The sequence below is a fragment of the Eublepharis macularius genome, chromosome 1 (genome assembly GCF_028583425.1).
Source record: "Eublepharis macularius isolate TG4126 chromosome 1, MPM_Emac_v1.0, whole genome shotgun sequence".
Classification (NCBI taxonomy): domain Eukaryota; kingdom Metazoa; phylum Chordata; class Lepidosauria; order Squamata; family Eublepharidae; genus Eublepharis; species Eublepharis macularius.
The window spans coordinates 200,776,662-200,790,455 of record NC_072790.1 but is presented as its reverse complement, the minus strand read 5'-3'; the positions used below and the strand labels follow the sequence as shown (position 1 = coordinate 200,790,455).

The 13,794-nt window shown below is 39.6% G+C and overlaps 1 protein-coding gene across 3 annotated transcripts in view; it reads left to right on the top strand.

Moving 5' to 3' along the window:
• The first annotated feature begins 409 nt into the window (after positions 1–409).
• The window catches only part of SRBD1 (S1 RNA binding domain 1), a 194,881-nt gene continuing 181,496 nt past the window's right edge, over positions 410–13,794 (top strand). For 2 of the 3 annotated variants that reach the window (XM_054996779.1, XM_054996794.1), the window contains exons 1-7: positions 410–531; positions 2,305–2,384; positions 4,987–5,167; positions 8,013–8,354; positions 9,879–10,045; positions 11,120–11,237; positions 12,708–12,846. In XM_054996779.1, coding sequence (XP_054852754.1) covers positions 2,305–2,384; positions 4,987–5,167; positions 8,013–8,354; positions 9,879–10,045; positions 11,120–11,237; positions 12,708–12,846 — 1,027 coding nt within the window. In that variant the 5' untranslated portion in view covers positions 410–531. The remainder of the gene's footprint in view (positions 532–2,304; positions 2,385–4,986; positions 5,168–8,012; positions 8,355–9,878; positions 10,046–11,119; positions 11,238–12,707; positions 12,847–13,794) is intronic. The other variant, XM_054996788.1, reaches the window with a different exon arrangement.

The following is a 13,794-nucleotide window of genomic DNA, read 5'->3' as shown; positions in this document are numbered from 1 at the left end:
AAACATTTGGATCCAGTGGTACCTTAAAGATCAACTAGATTTCCAGGGTATGATCTTCCTAGACTCATGCTCATACCGTGGGATTGTAGTTTGCCTTTAAGGTGTCTCTGGACCCGAATCTTGCTCTTCTGCTCCAGACTAATACGGTCACCCACCACAGACTATCTTTGCAAACATTTTTTTCCGGCTGGCAAGGGGATCTTGCGAGACTTTAGTCAGTCCTAGTTCCCACCCCCCCCCCCCGAAGGCGGGAATTGTGAGCAAACACTACCCCAACTCAACCCCCCAGCAAAAGCCGCCTCTCTTATTTGGTCGGAAACGAGCTGTTCCGGGTCTCCCTCGCTTTGTAGAACAATCACTTCCTCCTTCTACCCGGCTGGCCGGGGCGCTTTGTAGCCTGCCGGGGTTTCGGTGCCTGGTGCTGCTTTGCTGTTCCGGATGTAGTGGCGCTGCTTTCAAACCCGAAGCCTACATCAGCGACTGGAGGGGAGCAAAACGAAACGTCTCCCGTGCACAAAGCAACACGGGAAGGTGCGTGAAGGGGTGGGGGGGTCGGTGGGTGGGAATGAAGCGTCTAAACCGGAAACTTACGTGGCTGCTGCCGGAGGCGGGTGGCTGTGTTCAGTCGTAGGATTGCAACTGCCGTGGTTTCCCTATGAGCCAGGGGCAGAAAGAGGACATAAGCCAGTACCTGCAACCACCGCGCTTTCTGGGGCTGAGAGCTGTACGAGCGTTGCTAATGCTTGATCTTCAGAGCTGGAGGAACCCTCGTTCTGGTTAATTAACCATCAGATTAATTGTGGCGAGAGCTTTTCTAGACCCCACGTTTATTTATTAAAAGCATTTCTCTGCTTCCTTTCCTCCTAAATAGCGTCCTTAAGGAAACATTAAAACATAATACAGTATTTAAATTATAAGTGTATATACTTCAATAAAGCGTGCTTCAATAAAGCATACCAAATGAACGTAACAACGCAACTAGGGAGGAGGGCCAAGTGCAATCCTAAACAGAGTTACTCCAGTCTAAGCCTATTTACTTCAATAGGCTTAGACTGGAGTAACTCTTCTTAGGATTGCACTGTTAGTGGAGGAACGCCAAACAAGACAGATACATGTGGTGTAATCCTCAGATGACCTATCAGTGCTCCTGAATACAGAAAGCTGTATTATTTTGAACGCAGTAGAGCCTGGAGACCATGAAATGCACAGGGTAGCACTCTACATATGACAGGACTATAAATGCATATAAAATAAGAACAGAATGGCCAGTTTATAGCAATGATCACTTAAAAAAGTATTATGTTATCTGAGTACAAAATACATGTGCTTCATATCAAGTATGAAGGCATCAGATGAATGTATTTAAAACAGAATTTTAAAATAGATTAGATTTTTTCCTCCTCGGACATATTACCATATTACTCTTGGTAATTTTTACAGGGTTGTTTTGTACTTGGGTATGTTTGTTTTAGTACAAAATACATGCAACTGCTTGCCAAGTATGTTCCACCTTAAAATTGCGTGCACTTGATAATGGATTTTGATTAATTGATTGCCCACCTTTCTCACTGAGATCCAAGACAGATTACAATAGTGCAAGTAGCAATACAATATAATTGACAGCTAGGACGGTCACTGAGCAAAGTATAATAGCTGTTTCAGGGAAACAGCTACAATAGTGAACGGTATTTTTTAAATTTTTTAAAACAAGCATAAAGCCAAGCACAGAGATTAAATCTATCTGAAACAAAGTATAACTTATTCCCATGGTACGTATAGCAGTGTGGAAACTTGCTAGTAGGTGTATACCTACATCAGCAGACAGTATCCAATAGTGAAGCATTCAGTCCTCGTCCCTACCTAGACATCTCTCTGACCTATTTCTTATGACATGGTCCTGTAACCTGGGTAGAAAGTTTCCTGAATAATTCAGTTTTGCAGGTTGTGGAAAGTCAGGAGACCAGGTGCTTTCCTGGCCTCCTCAGGTAGGCCGTTCCATAAGGTGGGAGCTACCACAGAGAAAGCACGTGTGTGGGCAGCTGTTGATTTTGCCCAGCCGTGGGGTAGTATCTTCAGAAGACCCTGATTGTGGTTAATATTGCTGCTGATATAATGTGGTTCTGCTAAGCGGGGGGGGGGGGGGGAACCTGTATTCCAAAAGTTGTGAGTGGGAGGGATCCTGGGATTCCACACCTTGTTTCCAGTTACTTAGCCCTTGTTAACCAACTGGCAGTGGTATATCTGCATCAACCTTTAGAGGAGAGAAAAATCACATATTGATCCTTTTTACCCCCCTTTTCTCAGATGTCAGCTCTGCCTAGAAGAGCTAGAACAATAGCAAAACCAGCCACGCCAGAAGATGAACTACCTTCCTTTCTTAAATCGTGAGTTGAAAAAGATGTTCATTAACTTTTAATCTAAGTTAAACATATTAGCGTTCCAGGGGTTTATGTATGACTATCATAATTATACAGCACCATGGAAGATGTTGAAGTAAGGCTCCTCCATGGAATGTCTGCCCTAAACTGTCCGGCCAGAAGCACAGGCGCTAGTCCTGGCAGCATTAGCACAACCAGTTATCTTAGGAGGGGGAGAGTGGGAGAGAGAGGGGTAAGTGAAATAAAGGGAAAGTGTTTATGGAATACAGTCATAGCCCAACCCAATTAAAACAAAAAAAACCCCTTTTGTAATTAATCTAACAAGTGCCAAATTTAGTGGAGGGGAGGCACAAGGAGTTATTTTCAAAGGAATTTAATTTGTTACGATTTTCAGTTGTATAGGAGTGTGGTTGAACTTATGTATATAGGCAAGACCTATATATATAGAGAGAGAGAGGCAAGACCATGGAGGGCTCATACGTAATTCAGTGATTTTTTTTCTTTAAAAAAACAAGGATATTCTGGATAAAAACAAGCTGTCTGTTTAGGAGAAGAGATAAGGCACTAACAAATTTGCTTGTGAATCATAGATCATGGAACTGTAAACTGTGCTCTTTGAGCAATACAGACACAAGCCCTGTACATAAGTTACTGTGAAAGCACATGTACCTGCGTACTTGCATCTGTTTGCAAGAAGAAGCCAACATGTGTTTAGTTACAAATAAAGTTGGGTACCAGTACCTGGATTAAAGTGGGGTTTAAATCTCATGTTCAGCTGTACATGCATTGAATGTAATAAAAGAATTACTCAACATGCATACAAAGAAATATCAAGTGTACAATATCAAGTACACTGATAGTATATAGCCCTGTTCGCATGTTACAGTGAATACAGATATATCCTGCTTGTACATCTGTTGGTAAGAAAGAGCCAACACATGTTGAATTTACAGATGAAACTTGGGTCTAGTTGGGAAGGGGCTGTGGATCAGTGGAAAAGCCTTTGTTTCACATCCAGAAGGTCCCGGGTTCAATCCCTAATGTCTCCAGTTAAACAGACTGAGCAGTAGGTGACATGAAATATCTTTACCTGAGACCCTGGAGAGCTGCTGCCAGTCTGAGTAGATAACACTGTAGGTTGTGTGCATGTTTTCACTATAGGTGTGCACAGGACTAGGGTGTAATTTCTGACTCTTTCTGCTTGCTTATAGTGTAGGCTCCATGCAACCACACTCCCCTTAATCTTTTAGCCATGATTATCTGCCTCTGCAGATTGAGGGAACTACACTGAATGTGGGGATTAGTGTAATATAAGTGTTTAGTAAGAATTTGGTTATATATTGAAATTACTGTGTGGATATCTCACACTGTGTAATCTGCCTTGAGTCTCTATGAGAAAGGTGGACTATAAATGACATAAATAAAATAAAATAAATAAATACATGTTGGGAGGAAAAGATGTTAATTGCAATGTTAAGGTGTAAATAACATTAAAAAGAGATTCGTGGAACATAAATTATATGGTAAGGATGAAATGTCAGATTGCACCCTGCTGGTATATAAAAATTCCGACCCTCTCTGTGAAGGCTGTCCACCATCCTGTTTTTAAATTTGTAAGTCTGATCGCTTCCGCTGTATGAATAGAAATATGCTGCTGTTTTAATGATGTTTTAATGTATATGGAATTTTAATTGTGTTTTAATAGGTTGCTATCTGTCCTGAGCCCACCCGCGGGGAGGGTGGAATAGAAATTTGAAATAAAAAAATAAAATAAAAATAATACTCAAATCACAGCTGTTGATGTTTGCTTTTAACATTTTTACTGCTATGATTGCTGTTTTAAAATTATGCTGTAGCACACTTTGAGTCCCCCTTTTGAGACAAAATGCAGAATACAATGGTATTAAATAAATTAATTTATAAATTCCATTTTTTAGCATGAGTGAATATTTAAGTCCTTAACTTTTCTCTTAAAGTGAAGTTTTTTTAATTTATTTTATTTTTATTTTATCACATTTCTAGACTGCCCTCCCCATCAGATGGGCTCAGGACGGTTTAACAACAGTTTAAAACAGTAAAAACATTATAAAAACATTAAAACATTATATCAAAACAATTAAAATTGGCTGGTATAAAATATTAAAATACAGCATTTTAAATTAGAATTTTGTAATGGTTTGTCTAAAAGGCAAAGCAAATAGTAAAGATTTGTTTAATACACTATCCCATTCTTTCCCTTGATGACTAACACCAAGATATACAGAATACTCAATTATACGCAATATATGAGATAACTTGTGAGATGATGGGCATGTAAAACCAGAAGCCTAGGTATGTAAAACCAGCAGAACAGTCAAGCACATAACAGATTGCAGCACTAGGCTTGCTGGCTGCTATCCTTCTTTTGGAGAGTGGAGTGCCACAATTTTAAGAACTGTGTTGCCCATTATATGCATTCTGCCATCTGTTCTGAGCAGTGATTATTTTGACATTGCATGGTCTGCCATTTTTTGTCCATTTCTTATGCTTCAGCTTTTTTTCTTTCTTGAAAATTACAGTATCATGTATAACTCTATCCAATTTAAAGCTCTCTCTCTCTCTTTTTGAGATCCTCGGAAGAGGAGGAGGAGGAGACATACGAAGAGGAGTGGGAGCCCCGAAAGAAAGCTACAAGTAAAGCCAGGGTCCCAAAACCGAAAGAGCCCAGAGCAAGAAAAGCAGCTGTAACTCAGAAGAAAACTACTGTGCCTCGTAAAAGGACCAAGAAGGTAGTGGTGAAAGAGGAGCCAGTAAGTAATACTAGGAAGAAATCAATTTGCTTTCCTAAACCTGGGATATGGTGATTAACATTTCTATTGGGATCTAAACTTTCAACCAAACTTTCAAAGGTAATGTCAGGGCTCCAAGGAAATAAACTTGTAAAGCATCTATAGCACCTAGATAAGTACTTGCTAGATTTCTAGTGAAGTTTCTGCTTAATTCAGGATACCAACTTCAAGCGTGGTATTGCCAATGCCCCTTTGTAAAAATAATCTAGATACCAGTTTTCCCTTGAGAAACTGTAGACTTTTAATTAGCTTCCCAATACATTGGCAAAAGATGTATCGTGACAAAGATCCTAGATTCTTGATCTTGACTATAGCACAAAAATATTATTAAAGAATTTGTACATCCATTTTACATTTCTATACACAAAACCTTCACAATTAAATGATTTTGGAAGACCTAAAAGTATCAGCATTTAGTTCTATATATGCAGAGAGAGACAAAGACAGTTTATTTAAAAAGAGAGCATTTTGCTGGTCCATTATATTGGCACACAGGTACTACTTATGCAGGGAGCTCTTGGGAACCTGATGCTTAATTCTCAAACTGTCATATTTCTATATTTTCAAGACATTACTTCATATTACAATCATCTTCAATGTCACCTAGCTATCCCACTTAATTGGGCTCACCATCTTTAACTAATTTACTTAGAGGACTACTGTTGTTTTTATAAAATTAAACCACTTTTAAAACCACATATTCTTAGATAATGCATACTCAATTTGTATATGTACCTTGATAACATATTTTTGGTACATTTAATCAAGAAACAATATACCAGTTTTAACAAGCACACATTTAACAGGCATATAATTGTCCATTGTCCATTAAATCATTTTTGAATGATGTGTTCCTCCCACCCTTGGCCAAATAGCATGCTCGTTATTTTCCTGATGCTCTCTCCACATGGATCTTGCTTATAATTAAAATGTTCCTTGTATGTATTGATATGAACCAGACTACTCTGCTGGTTGCCTAAACGATAAAATGCCAAAAAACACAAATGAGCACTGATGCAGTAAACTAAATTCTTCACACAATGTTCACAAAAATAATTTAGTGAATTTGAGAGTAATATACAAGAGTGAATACACTTCCAGGGACCGCGTAGAGTTTCAGCACGTGAAAGAGTTTGTGGGAGAGTCGGAGAAATACCATCGTGGTAGGAGAAACCACGCCCCGTAAAGAAGTGCTCATGAAACAAGCTTGAGATACCCGGAGGCTTGTCGGGCGGGGAGGTCCCCCTCGGGGGCTCCCGGTTGCTGTTCTCCACCTGCACATTCCATTCTCCTCCCAGTCTTCCAGCTCCTTTCCACTTTGTCCTGAGGGACTTTTCATCTGCCCCCGCGGTTTCAGCGGGAATCCTCAGTGTACTGACTGAAGACAGCTCATAAGAGAACTCTTGGGATTCTTCCCTTTTCTGAGGATACACATGCTACTCGGTGTTGTAACACCTTGCTGTGTATAATTGATTGTGATGATATTATAGTGATTATGATGTTTTAGAATTTCACATGTTGTATTCACTCTTGTATATTACTCTCAAATTCACTAAATTATTTTTGTGAACATTGTGTGAAGAATTTAGTTTACTGCATCAGTGCTCATTTGTGTTTTTTGGCAAGTTTGGGTGGGTGAGCATCTTTGATAGCCTCTTTTGGTTTAAACGATAAAGTGGTCTGAGAGAATTTTTATTTTTTGTAAAGCATCTCTAGTTATTTCTCTGAACAGGCCATTCCTTGGTTGTGGTTGTGACTGCACTCCCAGCAGTGCCACCAGCCATGGCCAACATTCTCTTCCTGATATCCTTAGCTAAATTGTGACAGTGGTTCCAGATCCTGCATCAGTTGGTATCCTCTTCAGCCTTATCTGTAGTTAAAACCACTATCAATATAGCAGGTAACTGCAGTTCAACCCAGTGGATGAAATTTGCACTCTAGAAGGACTGGTGTATATATTGGAGAGCATACGATCTTGCAGCCCTCCCTGGTTGTTCACTCATGGTAAGCAACTGGCATCATTAATGTCTGCAGCGCCTTAGGTGATGCCTCATGTATGTGCCTGAACCCCACATTTATGCTATCAAAACAGTTCCCAGTGTGTCTATTTGTGATTCTTTGAGTGAGCTTTAAATTGACTTGTTCTGTCTGGTGAGTTATATGACTGTATTCAAAAGCTTAATATTTTGCACTTTGAAATCTAAATGCTATGGATTTGTGCCAAGAAAGCTCAATTCTGCATAATGTGCATAATTATACTAACTTTTGTATAATTTCAGTCGCTGAAAATCTTATTCATATCTTTCTTGCCTCTGAGATTTTAGCAGCAACTGCTAGTTCAGCAATAATTTTGAAGATTAACATAAGGCGAGAAACTTCCTTTAAAAAAAAAAGACTGAGATTCGTAGGCAGCTGCATTCAGAATCTGCTCTCACTTGCAACACTTTTCCTGTACTTCCGCGGAATGACATAGCCCTAGCCAGATACTGGGTTAGAGCCTACAGAAAATTTCTGCTAATGAATTGGGGGCGTGGGGGAGAGAATAAGGATAAAATCTTGTTTAATATTTTAAAACTAGCCCTGAGCTATATAATGTTTATATTTTGATGAATAGTTTAATTTTGACATATTAGTCATGGTTTCTATGTATGCAAAGTTGAACTGTGGCCATATAAAGTATGGGTACAATTCAAGGAAATAACTTGTATTTTTTAAGAAAAGCCTTTATCATTCAACTGTGCCACAGTGTTCGAGTACTAACCTCCTTTTGTTTTGTAAATGCCTCTTCTGTTGGTGCCTTGGGCAGCAATCTCCTTTACCTGTTGCTGTTTCTGGAGGGAACAAGGAAGGAGTGCAACTTAAGGAAGAGACAAAACCAAGAAGTCGAGCTAAAAATGCCGCAGTGCCTCCAATGAAGAATCTTGGTTTAGGTCATTCTATATGTGGCTTGGATAACGTTGAAGAACCCTCCACAAGTGCTTTATCTAAACAAGAAGTGAAGATGGAAGAGCCTGAAGAAGACTATGCGTTTGATGAGCCTCCTTTAAAAAAAATTAAATCATCCATGCATCCTCAGGGAAAACCTGTAAAATATGAAGTGTGTGCCAAAGCAGATGAAGACCAGAAAATGAACTGGAACATAGTACAGGTACGTGATCCTTTTCCCTTTTGTAATATCACTGGCAGATTCTTTATGCTTAAATCCAAAAGGAAAGTTTGCTAAATAGAATATAAATTTTGGTATATAACAGCAGGGCTAAACATAACCCACAAAATTGATTGGCCTGTATTTTTTGTTATGAAATAAATTGTCTACTCTTCTGTGTCTTAATGAGAGCATAGTGTAAGCTTCAGCATTGGAAGGATACAGTTAAGTCTTGGGTTTCACAAGAAAATGTATTTTAAAAGAAATTGTCATTCTGATGCTTGTAATGGGAAGGGAGATTCCAGAGATTTAGCTGTTTGGAAATCTGAATGTAATATTCCAAGATGACAATGTTCTGTGTTCAGGGAGAGAGTGCAAAACAGATGATCTTTCTTGTAGTCTTGGTTCATAGTTGTTACCTACTTTTTCTAATTCTTTTGGATAGTAAGCATGCATGTTTGCCACTTTGAGAATTCTAAATTAATATAAACAAAATCCCTTCAGCATAGTCCCTACCCAACTTACCTGTGGTATCTCATCCCATAGCTTAGTTTAGGTAGAGCTGAGAACGATGAAAGCAGCTTTGGGGCCCCCACTGGGGAGAAAAGGTAGGGTATAAAGGAAGTAAATAAATAAATCTGTTTCCTGCTTAGTTCTCCATCAAAGATCCCTTAGGAGAGAGACAGTCCCCCCCCCCTCGGTCTTCTGATTGTTCTCCTGGCCACTCCCATCCTGAAGGAAAAGTTGAGAGAATTATGTGATTTTTGAATTCCTTTTCTGTTTTATAGGAGGGCTGTTCCAAATAACAGTTTGAGGTCTCTAGTGATTCAGTCCTAAGATCTTGTGCCACATTATAAGCTGCCACAGTCTTGTGAGAGAAACTGTTTCTAAAACTGATCTGTGTTGCTGTACTGCTTCTTGGTTATAGGGTGTTTTATAACCCTCACAATTTCATTCATTTATTTTTTAAATTTTACTTCATTTGTGTCCTGCTTTTCTCTCCTGTGGGGACCAAAGCGACTTATCTGTTCTCCTCTATTTTATCCCCACAACAACCCTTTGAGGTGAGTTAGTCAGACAGTGTGTGACTAGCCCAAGATCAGCCAGGGAGCTTCCATGTCAGAGCAGGGAATCAGACCTGAGCCCTCCAGGTCCTAGTCTGCCTCTCTAGCCACTACACAATGGCTTGGTGAGGTAGGGCATTGTCACAGACAGAAGCCTAAGGCTGATAGGGCTTGCTCATGTTACCTAGGTCTCAGTTGTTCCTGTGCTGTGAACTTTCTGACTACCAGTATTGTGGCTTACTATAACAATAAATGTGACCGGATAGAGCCACTGTAGTGTGCTGTGAGTACAGAACTGGGGGAGCCTGGGTCTAAATACCATTTAGCCACAAAGCTGACTCGTGACTTTGAACCATTTACACCCTTTAATTAAACTTCAGACAACATACATTTATAGTTCTAAACATGCTCTCATTTGGGAAATCATTGTTAGTTTTTGCAAGGACTTTGGTTATTGTTGCAGGTCTTGTCACAAAGGACTGGCATTGAAGAATGGGTGTGTGCAAACATAATCCGTCTTTTCCAAGATGACAACACTATTCCTTTCATTGCCCGGTACCGGAAAGAGCTCATCAACAATCTGGAAGCTGATGCGTTGCGAGAGGTGCAGCAAACATTGGAGGAACTACAGTATGTAGTGGGGTGGAACAGGAGAATGAATGCAAATGAGTAACTTCATTACCACCATCATCTTTTTAATACCTTGCATCAAATTAAATTATCTTCAAGGAAGTTGGCCAATCCCTACTATACCAGTTTTGTAGATGGGAATATGAAAAAATGAGATGTCCACCTGCAATGTGAAGTGGTATTTCCTATTTTAACACACCCTGAACAAAAATGGAGTCTGTTTCTGTTGATGCATTTGAAAGTACTGGGTGCATTGATTTCTCTTGGTCAGTGAAGGTATTTTTTCACTTCACAGAGGGAAAAGTTGCCAAACTTTTTTTATTTAAGTGTAATTTAAAGCCTCCAGCTTTGTATAAAGTCATTGCCATGTTAGATAAGTATAGCAGCTCTGAAAACAGGTTTGCCTTCTGTTGGAATGCCGCCAAAGACTCATGGAATATGACTTCTTAGAGTTATTGAGAACAAAACCCCACAGTGTTTTTTTAAAAAACTGTTCTTACCCACCACACAAAAATAATATTATTTGCTATTTAATTATGAACGTGGCATTAGGAAGTAACAGCAGAGCAGAGGTAACATCTATTGTAGACCACAGCCTTTGTGTCCCATGACCCCCAGACTACCTTATAGAGTTGACCATTATGTTTGATTAATGGGGGCCATTTGGAAGTGCAGGTTCTTGGTTTCAAAAGTTCTTGTATAGGGTTGTATAGACTGAGAGCTAAACATCAGAAAGGTAGCAGTGTTGGTCAACTACATCCATATCAGCAGGGTGTCTTACAGCACTGTGAAGACAAACACATACACTGAGGAATAAATTTTCATGAGCTTGAGCTTGATCAAGTGGGCAGTAATATACTCAGCGCCCTTCTGTTTGTATGTATCTGTATACATATTCCTGTCAACTGATGTCATTCTTACATCTCACTCATGAAAGCTTATTCCACAGTATATTTTGTTAATCTTTAAGGTGCCACTGCTCCTAATTGCATACAGAGTTAGGAGTAGTGGAGTACTAGTTATTATAATTTAATAAGTAGTATTTTAACTGATACCTGGTTCCTTTTGTTTTAGAGCTGTTATCAAAAAGGTCCATTCCACAATACAGAAACTTAAGAAGGAAGCAAAGCTGTCAGAAAACTTATTAACTGCTTTGCTAAACTGCAAAACCTTGGAGGAGCTGGATCATGTGGTTAGTATTTCTTTTTAAAGCACATCCATCTGATTCTTGCAGTGTTCTTAAAACATTTACTGTCCTTTCTACTTTGGTTTGTTTGCTGATCCTCTTTAGGTTTGTCATGATGGAGCCCATGTGTGTTGTTGTGAAGGACTTCTAAATACTGGTTCTGTTGGCTTTGCTGTTCAATTTATTTATTATTTTCTTTTTTGTTTCTGTCCAGCTTCTTGAAAACCTTAGGGTTATGAGGTGGTACACAAATAAGTAAAATAAATAATGGTGGGCATGCTTTTGAAAGATCATTGTTAGTTTGTACGGGTTGCTGTGCAAACATGATGGGACACATTGGTGTACCTTGTGACCCAAGTGTGTCTAAAACACATCCCACACTCCTTGAGGATTGAGTGTGATCGGAGAAGTTTGGTAATGGTCCTTTTCAAGCAAGGATGTCTGGCATTACTGATGTTTTTACCATAGTAAGTCCAAATTGATTCCAGTCAACTTCTAAATATGTCTTAGAATTTGAGTTTTTGTTCTTTTTCACACCACTTCCTTCCTGGTTTTAAAGGAAAAACATTTTCAATATATTTTAACATGCCTTTTATTTTATATATTAAAAACAAAGTTAAAACACAGAATGCATTAAACAGATGTCCTAAATAAAACAGTCTTCAGCTGCTTCCTGAACATAGAGAGTGAGGAGCCAGGCGCACCTCCCTGGGGAGATTGTTCCGTAGTTGAGGGACTGCCACCGAAATGGCCCTCTCCTTTGTAGCCACTAATCAAGCTTCTTTGGTTGATGTGACAGTCTGGAGGGCCTCTTTCTATGATCTTACCTCCTGGGCAGGAATGCATGGGAGAAGATGGTCCTTCAGATACCCTGGTTCCAAGCCATGTAGGCTTTAAAGGATAGAGCCAGCACCTTGAACTGAGTTCAGGAGTGGATCGGTAGGCAATGCAGTTGCAGTAATATTAGGGTCACGTGCTCCTGATAGCTGGCCCCAACCAGTAGTCTAGCTGCAACATTCTGCACTAGCTGCAGCTTCTGAACCATCTTCAAGGTTAGCCTTAATAGAGCGCATTGCAATAGTCCAATTTAGATGTAAGTAGTGCATTGATCTCTGTGGCTATATCAGTAAAGTACAACAAAATACACTGGTGGTGACTGGCAGTGCAATCCTAAGGTGAATTACTTCAGTCTAAGCCCATTGATTGCAGTGGGTTTGGACTTGAATAACTCTGCTTAGGATTGCCCTGTAAGTCTAGAATGTTGGCATGTATCCAGTCTTAGATTAAGGAGTCTTCCTCCAAGTTTAGAGGAAGAGCCACAAGTTAGAGGAAGGCTCCTTAGGCTGGAAGGAATGCTTCAGGCGTTGCTCAGTGTGACAGTAGGATAAGTGCCAATATGTGGTTCTCTGCTACTTTTACTTTAATATATATTATTCACCCATATTGTATGTGTATGGTTTTTTTTTTAAATCCTAGTACGGTCCGTATAAAACTGGAAGTAAAGGCACCAAGGCTCAGAGGGCCCGACAGTTGGGATTAGAACATGCAGCCAACTTGCTCCTTGGAAATCCTAGAGAGCTGAACCTACTTTCTTATGTCAAGTCCAATGTGGGAGGTAAGCTCATACACTGCTAGTGCGATTTGCTGCATTTCTGCTGTTCAGGGACAATGACTGTGTCCGGCTTGGTTTATAAGATGTCTTAATGCATCAGGGTTTAGTTGGGGTGGGGTGGGGCGGGAAAGATAACTGTGAGCCAAATACCCATAATACTGGTTTCCTAGTCAACATTTTACTTTATCTGTTGTGTATAGGGTTCTTCTTCCAAGGGCCTTAGAGTGGCATACATTTATTTTATTTTTATTTATTTATAGAATTTATATTCAGCCTTTCTTTCAAATCAAGTCCACCAAGGTGGCTCACAATTAAGAGCAGAACATTATCAAACAATAATCAAACCAAGAGTAAATGTATATATAAAAACACACACCCAGCAATTAAAACATAGGGCAAGAAGGAGTGGTCATTGAGGAAGCAAACAAGCAAGCAAACAAACAAACAGTCTTCATCCACTGGTAGAAGACAGTGATAGAAGAGAATAGACTAATGCCCCTGGGGAGGGAGTTCCATTCTGCATATGAAGAAAATGTTTTACCATTGAGCTATGCCACCACACCTTGTCACTTTAATCCCTGATTGGCCTTCTTGTTGACCTATATCAACTCTTGGATTATGTGGATTGAACTTCAGTTTATTGACCCTTGTACAGCTTGTCGGTACCTGTTCAGAACATCTATCGACTCATCTATAAAGCGTAATGGAGAAATGGAGCTGGATGTTATCAGTCTATCAATGGATAAATGTTGCTTTTACTTCTGTGTGTGTATTTGTTATGCCCTTTTGTCATGCTCTTGTTGGATGCAGCTTTCACCTTGTGCAAGCCATAAAACTAGAAGCCTTTAGTTGTATTAAATGTGGGAACCCTCCAGCCAAATCTAAGCTCTTTTAAACTGGTTGCAATAGAAGCATCTACTGCTTAAATGGCAACTCCATTTAGTGAAATGA